Source organism: Cynoglossus semilaevis, chromosome 1 (assembly GCF_000523025.1).
Source record: "Cynoglossus semilaevis isolate Cse_v1.0 chromosome 1, Cse_v1.0, whole genome shotgun sequence".
NCBI classification, from domain to species: Eukaryota; Metazoa; Chordata; class Actinopteri; order Pleuronectiformes; family Cynoglossidae; genus Cynoglossus; species Cynoglossus semilaevis.
Window position 1 is genome coordinate 1,245,024 of NC_024307.1, and position 7,769 is coordinate 1,252,792.

The 7,769-nt window shown below is 44.0% G+C and overlaps 1 protein-coding gene across 3 annotated transcripts in view; it reads left to right on the forward strand.

The window, feature by feature from the left end:
• The window catches only part of myt1lb (myelin transcription factor 1-like, b), a 173,988-nt gene extending 167,304 nt beyond the window's left edge, over window positions 1-6,684 (forward strand). For all 3 annotated transcript variants that reach the window (XM_025058885.1, XM_017034329.1, XM_017034326.2), the window contains 6 exons: window positions 94-315; window positions 1,324-1,418; window positions 2,189-2,292; window positions 2,369-2,416; window positions 3,142-3,204; window positions 4,073-6,684. In XM_025058885.1, the coding sequence (XP_024914653.1) occupies window positions 94-315; window positions 1,324-1,418; window positions 2,189-2,292; window positions 2,369-2,416; window positions 3,142-3,204; window positions 4,073-4,213 (673 nt within the window). In that variant the 3' untranslated portion in view covers window positions 4,214-6,684. The remainder of the gene's footprint in view (window positions 1-93; window positions 316-1,323; window positions 1,419-2,188; window positions 2,293-2,368; window positions 2,417-3,141; window positions 3,205-4,072) is intronic.
• The last annotated feature ends 1,085 nt before the right edge of the window (window positions 6,685-7,769 follow it).

Below are 7,769 nucleotides of genomic sequence, written 5' to 3' on the forward strand. Positions count from 1 at the left end.
TGGAACGTTTTTAAATCAATGATCTTTGTAGATCCGACCAATCAGAGCAGTTTAAAAATGGATCAAACTGTTTTCTCTCCGACCGTCCACCAGGTGTCCAGTCCCGGGTTGTGACGGTCAGGGACACGTTACTGGGAAGTATGCATCGCACAGAAGTGCGTCGGGATGTCCCGTAGCAGCCAAGAGACAGAAGGACGGTTATCTAAATGGCATTCAGTTCACGTGGAAGTCCGGGAAGACGGAGGGAATGTCCTGCCCCACGCCAGGCTGCGACGGCTCGGGTCACGTCAGCGGCAGCTTCCTGACACATCGTAGGTAAGTCCAGGCAACATGACGGGTCAAACAGTCTGCAGATGGTGGTCAGCTGACCGCCGAAGCATCTCCAGGTCATTGACCTTTACACACAGCAGCAGCAGCAGCAGTAACAGCAGCAGTAACAGCAGCAGCAACAGCAGTAACAGCAGTAACAGCAGCAGTAACAGCAGCAGAAACAGCAGCAGTAACAGCAGTAACAGTAACAGCAGCAGTACCAGCAGCAGTAACAGCAGTAACAGTAACAGCAGTAACAGCAGCAGCAGCAGCAGCAGCAGCAACAGCAGCAGCAGTAACAGCAGCAGTAACAGCAGTAACAGTAGTAACAGCAGCAGCAGTAACAGCAGTAACAGTAGCAGCAGTAACAGCAGCAGCAGTAACAGTAACAGCAGTAACAGCAGCAGCAGCAGCAGCAGCAGCAACAGCAGCAGCAGTAACAGCAGCAGTAACAGCAGCAATAACAGCAGCAGCAACAGCAGCAGTAACAGCAGTAACAGCAGCAGTAACAGCAGCAGAAACAGCAGCAGTAACAGCAGTAACAGTAGCAGCAGTAACAGCAGCAGCAGTAACAGCAACAGCAGTAACAGTAACAGCAGTAACAGTAACAGCAGCAGTAACAGCAGCAGAAACAGCAGCAGTAACAGCAGCATTAACAGCAGTAACAGCAGTAACAGCAGCAACAGCAGCAGCAGTAACAGCAGCAGCAGCAGCAGCAGCAGCAACAGCAGCAGCAGTAACAGCAGCAGCAGCAGCAGCAGCAGCAACAGCAGCAGCAGCAGTAACAGCAGCAGCAGTAACAGCAGCAACAGCAGCAGTAACAGCAGCAGTAACAGCAGTAACAGCAGTAACAGTAACAGCAGCAGTACCAGCAGCAGTAACAGCAGTAACAGCAGCAGCAACAGCAGTAACAGCAGTAACAGCAGCAGTAAAACTGCAGCAGCTCAGTGTTTGGACGTGTGTCTGTGTGGAGACTGGAGTCAATCGGTTCTTCCTTCTTGTTTCTTCCTCCAGTCTGTCTGGTTGTCCTCGCGCCACCTCCGCCATGAGGAAAGCCAGGCTCTCCGGAGTGGAAATGCTCACCATAAAGCAGCAACGCACCAGCAACGGTAACTTCATCCACCAATCAGCGAGGAGTCCGTGATGAGGAAAGGTTCACTGAGCAGAGGTCAAATGTCATTGACCTCTGTGTTGGTGTATCTGGAGATGAAGTGTTGCTGGACGGTCGGGGACTCCAGACGTTTGTCTGTGAGACCACAGGTCTTCAACCACCGGCTCAGGGTCCAGTAGCGGACCGTGGATCATTCTGTGTCCAGGAAAGAATCAGAAATGTTTGTTAGTCTGCATGATATTAGATTCTGAAAAGAAGAAAAAAAGTCTCTCCCTCCTAAAGTCCTGATGATGAGTCAGCAGAAAGTTCTGAAACCAAAAGAAAACTGCATTTAAAAGAAAATATTCTTCAGAGTCTTAAAATGAAAGAGCAGAATATAAAATACAAAATATATTGTAGTTATATATGTCAGGATAAAATGATGACCTCACACACACACACACACACACACACACACACACTTGTGGTCCAGAACAGCGGTCCGTGGAGCGGAGGAGGTCGGAGACACACGGTCACACTGTGTCATGTAGACTGACTTCAGTCTAGACCTAGACTGACTTCAGTCTAGACCTAGAGGCAGTTCATGTCAGTTAGAGCTGATGTTCTACAGTCAGGTGTCAGTGATGATGATGATGATGATGGTGACGATGATGATGATGATGATGAGGATGGTGATGGTGATGATGATGATGATGGTGACGATGATGATTATGATGATGATGATGATGGTGGTGTGTGTGTGTGTGTGTGTTGTTGTCTGATCTTCAGGGCTGGAGCACGAAGACGAGATCAAACAGCTGGATGAAGAAATCAAAGACTTGAGTGAATCTAATTCCCAGGTGGAAGCAGACATGATTAAACTGAGAACACAGGTGAGTCACCTCCTCTCTGCCCACTGTTTGGGAGTCAGCAGTCCCCCGCTCTAACAGCCTGTCCCCTCCCCCTCAGATTACAACAATGGAGTCCAACCTGAAGTCCATGGAGGAGGAAAACAAGGTGATTGAACAGCAAAATGAATCTCTGCTGCATGAGCTGGCCGACCTCAGCCGGTCACTGATTAACACTTTAGCTAATGTCCAGCTCCCTCATATGGTAAGGCTCCCAGGATCGGCAAGCTGGCAAGAATATAGCCCACTGTGGCGCTGTAGTAATGTTTGACCACAGGCTCTGTGCATGTGTAGTCTGAGACGTCCAATCAGAGAGGAGCCTGTTGTAGTAAGAGCTTTAACATAAGGCTGAGCATGTTGTCAATCACAGCATCTCTGACAACAACGACAACAACAACAACAACAACGACTTCACTCTGTGTTCCTGCAGACACCAAGAATTAGTTTGGTTTTAAAACTGCACTGTTTAAATGTTTGGACCAAGGGGAGGGGGGGGGCAAAGTCATTTTAACTGGGGGGGGGGCATTAGAAATACAGTGTCAATTGATTCGGTTTTATTCAAGTTACAAATATTATACATTTACAGTTTGTAAAAAAAAACAATCAATCATTTTAATTGATCAGGTTCAGAAACTCAGCAGCACGGACGGGGCCACACAAAATGACTTGACGGGCCGCACTTGCCCCGCGGGCCTTGAGTTTTGGAGCAATCACATTTTAGTGTGACTGTAAATCCTGCTCCACGCTGTATGTCCGTGTAGCCAATACTGCCATCTAGTGTTTGGATGTGGTTTCTCAGGGCCAGACCAAACTAATCGTCACTTCTCTCCACAGAAACCACTGATACACAAAGAGCCTCCGCTTCAGAACAACAGCTGCCTACAACTGCACCAGCAGGTAGGTCACATGGTGGCGCTCCTGAGTCTTCTGACCTTCCTCCTCTGTTAGGGCCACAGGGACGGAAGTCAGAAAGGCTGGAGTACACTGGAGTACTGTAGTACTCTGAGGGGTGGACACACATTTCTCTTTTGATTTTCAGCCATTGACAATTGGAAAAAAAAAATCCTCAAATGAAATGATGAAATAAAAAAGATGAATTTGTTTCCATTTCACACTTTCTTGGTGAATATTATGGCATTTAGATCATTTTCATTTATGACACTATAAAGATGGTGACATCATCTGCTCAGCTGAGATTCTACAGTTGCTGCACACGGTGTTGACCACGCCATCTGCTGGAGAGAAAACACTCCATATATCAAAATCATTTTTAGTGATGCACCAAAGCCTCCTTATTGAATCCTTAAAAATACATTCAGCTCAGAAAAATGTTCATCATATCAAATCAATGTGTCCTGTCGCCTCCAAAAACTCTATATTTACTGTATATATGCAAAGTGGCGGCTCGAGGGCCAGATGTGGGCGCGGCAGGCCATCTGAGGGCCACTGCTCATCAGTGGTGACTCTCATGTGGGAGTATTTGTAGGATTCCAAATCCGACCCAGCGGCTGGTTTTACGCGGCCTACTAGAGCTTGACATGCGTACGGTTGTCTTAAGATCCAAGTCTGTGGTAGAAATGACAATACTGTAGTACTGTGTACTGCAGCGGTCAGACTCCGCCTGTGTTTTTCTCTCTAACTGCGGCCGACCGTCGATTTAACGTTAACCCCGTTTGAGCCACAACTTAGACTGTGTCCTACTGTGACGCCTCTGCTCTGAACTCTGGAGTTGTGACTTTAAAAGCACACCTCTTTGTTTTGGCAGGCTCCTCTGAGTGAGCAGAACTTTGACGCCTACGTGACCACTCTGACGGACATGTACACAAATCAAGACCAGTACCAGAGCCCAGAAAACAAAGCTCTGTTGGAAAACATCAAGCAAGCCGTTCAAGGGATCCAAGTGTAACCCTGCAGCAGAGGGAGGTCGCTGCCCCCCAGTGGCTGGACGTACTGGATCACATCCACTGGTCCACGAGCACTGATGATCCTGGCTCCTTATGTTGGTGCACTAACTTATATAGTGTTATATATTCTGAGTTCTGAGGTGTTAGGATGAGGAAGAACTGAAGATCCTTTCTCTACATCTTAGTTTTCTTCTTCTTTTTTGGTCGGGTGGGGGGGCAGGTGGGGGGGTCTTGCTTTGAGGAAGAAAACAAAAGAGTAAAGTGCAAACATCATTTTTGAAGACTTTTCTACGTTTTCATATGAACTGACAGACAGTAGTGTCATGTGATGTTTCTAGCTGCTCATGTATGCACATTTTAGTGTATATTCCTGAACGGGAAGCTAACGATATTGGACCGTGACTTCTTTTTATGTTTGACATGAAGAGTTTCAAAGGAAAAGAAAGGACAGTGAACTAACAAAAAAAAAAAAGAAAAGAAAAGAAAAATCCACCAGAGTCAGAGTGGGAGGAGTTATTTTTCTGCTCACTGTCTGATTTTGGACTTTATAATTTCACATCTTTCTTTCTTCTTCCTCTTTTTTCTTCTTCTTCTTGTGTGTGGAATGTTCCGGAACAAGAACTGGTTTGCGAACTGCTTTATATTCTTCTCCAGAAATGTTTTTTTCTTTTTGTTCTGTTTTTGTTTTTTTGATGGGGAAAAAAAAACAAAAAACAAAAACACGATGTGTACCTGTAGGGGGCAGCATTTGTACCTGGTGCTGTAAATGACTTCAGAAAGGATTCTGAGCAGATGTATGTATGAATATATGTCTGATCAGTGATATAGTAAACATCATCCCCCCGCGACCCCCCTCCCCCCCATCTAGGACAGCTGTTTCCTAGTCATTCGTTCACTGAGGAACACATCAGTGCATGTCGACATGCTCATCCTTGACTAATGTCCAACAGAAAAACCACAGTGTGTAGAGACAATGACCGCGTTCTGGCTTTTCTAGAATCAAATCTGCTCAATCTCCAGACTGGTGTTGCTTAGAAGAGAAATGTCTCAGCAATATAATCATGAAATCATGTGTTTATAGTCGGTACAGGAGGCAATCTGCAAAGGAATAAAAAGGTTGGGTATATGCAATTTCTTCTTTATAAGCATAGTGGGGAAACAGGAATCTTTTTAATAGAATCTATGTCAAATATGGATTTTTTATACAAATCTTTTAATACAAAAATCTTTAAAAATAATAATCAAAAAAAAAAAAAAAAAAGAAAAAGTAGGAGGGAACCTGGACATTGTGATTCAGAAGGGAAAGTATATGAGTTCCACTTTTTTTCTGTAGGATTTTGCACAGGGACACCTTGGTTTCCATGTTTTGATGTTCTCACAGGAACTAAAAGCAGTACTCCAGCACCTAAAAGGAGGGTTTCCCAGGGGTTTTGTAAAGAGTATTTATAGAGTATGACAGCGGGACTTACAGGGTCACTGTCCCCACTTATGTGCCACTAGACTATTTGCACTTGTCCTTGAAGATATTATCCTGGTGTACGGCGGCGTGCAATTTTCCCGGCGACCTCTTTGGCGCACGATCGGAGCGACCGACTGCTCGGAGCCACTGCGGGTGTGGACTCAGTACCAGGGAGGGAGGAAGAACAGGGACTTGAAATCAGAGAGAAGGATGATTAGAACCATAGCAGTTATACTGTAGGCTATTATGTCAAACATTAATAATGGTCTTTCATTTTTGATATGTTTTAGGAAGACCATGTTACCCCCCCACCCCACCCCACCCCACCCCCCAGCAGCACTTTATATCTAATCACTGTACAAAGGAGTAAAATAGTCAATCAATCAAAGTTTTTTTTTTTTTTTTTTAAAGATGAAGAAACTGAAGGTCAGGTGAAATGTGACCTTCGTGGGGTGATACAATCCAGCCTGTATGCCTGACTGTATGCACCCCTCTGTTCTATTGTCCTAGTTGTTAGCCATCATGTTCAGAATTGGCCTTTTTGAGAGCTAATGCAAAAGGTGCTGGTTGTTCACCTGACTGAATCTCATCTGTCGTACCTTCTGTCCTCTTCCAGGACTCTACTACCCATCATTCATGACTGCATTCGCCTTTTTCCACAGCATCGTGTTTGCAGCTTTTTGCCAATATAGTAATGCTTCGGTAGAGTAATAGCTAGTGCAGTTTTCAATGAATCGTCATAATCAGTAACAATGGCAGAGGGGTTTCAAAGCACAAACTGGCTGCTCGTCTGATGTCGGTACTTCAAAACGGTACCAGAGCTAAAAAAAGAGGGATCTGTGACTATCTATAAGGAACACAAGGAGGTTGTCAAGTATTTAGAATGCTGACTATGAATTATTGTAAATGAATCTGAATTGATTATTTTATTTGAGCCAATTCCTTTGGAGGTTGATTTGAGGGACCGTTAACAAAGACTGGATTTTGTAAAAACTCTTGTGCTCTCTGTGGAACTGAAGTTTGATTTATTTTTGTACTACACGGCATGGATTTGTTGACATTTTAATTTTGCTATAAATGTGTGGGATCACAAGTTGCTGTGATGTTTAATTTATAAATTGTGAACTTTGTACAATTTTTGTCATGCTGGATGTTGACACATCTTACTCTGAATAAAGAAAAATAATGTGTTGCCAGATGCCGTTTTGATTTTAATGGCGAACAGTGCCCCCTGCTGTCAGATGTGGACACCTGCAGAGGCACTCGGTGCAGTGAGGAGGAGCTGCTGCTGGAGTGTTCGTCGTCAGTGAGTTGGTCTAGCCGTGAGCGGTGTCCGTAGTAAAGTTCGCTGAGTTATATAAGAATCGCGGTGGTTATTTTTAGAGTGTGTCCGTTCAGAACTCAGTAAGTAAGAAGTCTGTGCTTATCTGATGTTTCTATTGTTTCATAGCTGCAGGTTATTTTTATTTCTCAGTAGTTAATAAGCATGCTAATGCTAATGTTGACGATCGGCCACATTAGTCACTGTGTGTTGTTTACTGTTTGTATTTCAGTCATTATATGTTATTCTGATTCATTTCTGTTTTAGAACCACACACACACCAGATATGCAATATAATCTGATCAACGCCTCCCCCTAGTGGCCACAACCTATAACTACCAGGTAGGGACTTGAATTTAAAACACGATTTGCTTCCATTGGTAAAAAGATCACTTTGTTGTTGTTAGCCACCTGCTACAACTTTGGGTGGTGACCCGTTTATGCTAATCCTCTATTAAAGATATCATGTGGAATAAATCGTTGTTTTACAAAGTGTAAAAAACCAAAGCGCAGTAGTTATGACACGAATAAACATTTGTAAAAAGAAACATTCCTAAATAAAACCCAAATAAAAACCTACGGAACATTACACGTGTACGTCTTTAGTTACGTAAGCAAGTGGAGGCGGAGTCAACACAGCACTAGCATATTCTCCAGCTATTGTAAGATATATATTTAGATTATGTATGTTGTTTTTTTATTTAATATTTTGAGCATCAACAAGTCACGGTGGGAGACGTCACTGTGACGTCACGTGTTTAAACGTGAAGCAAAGTTG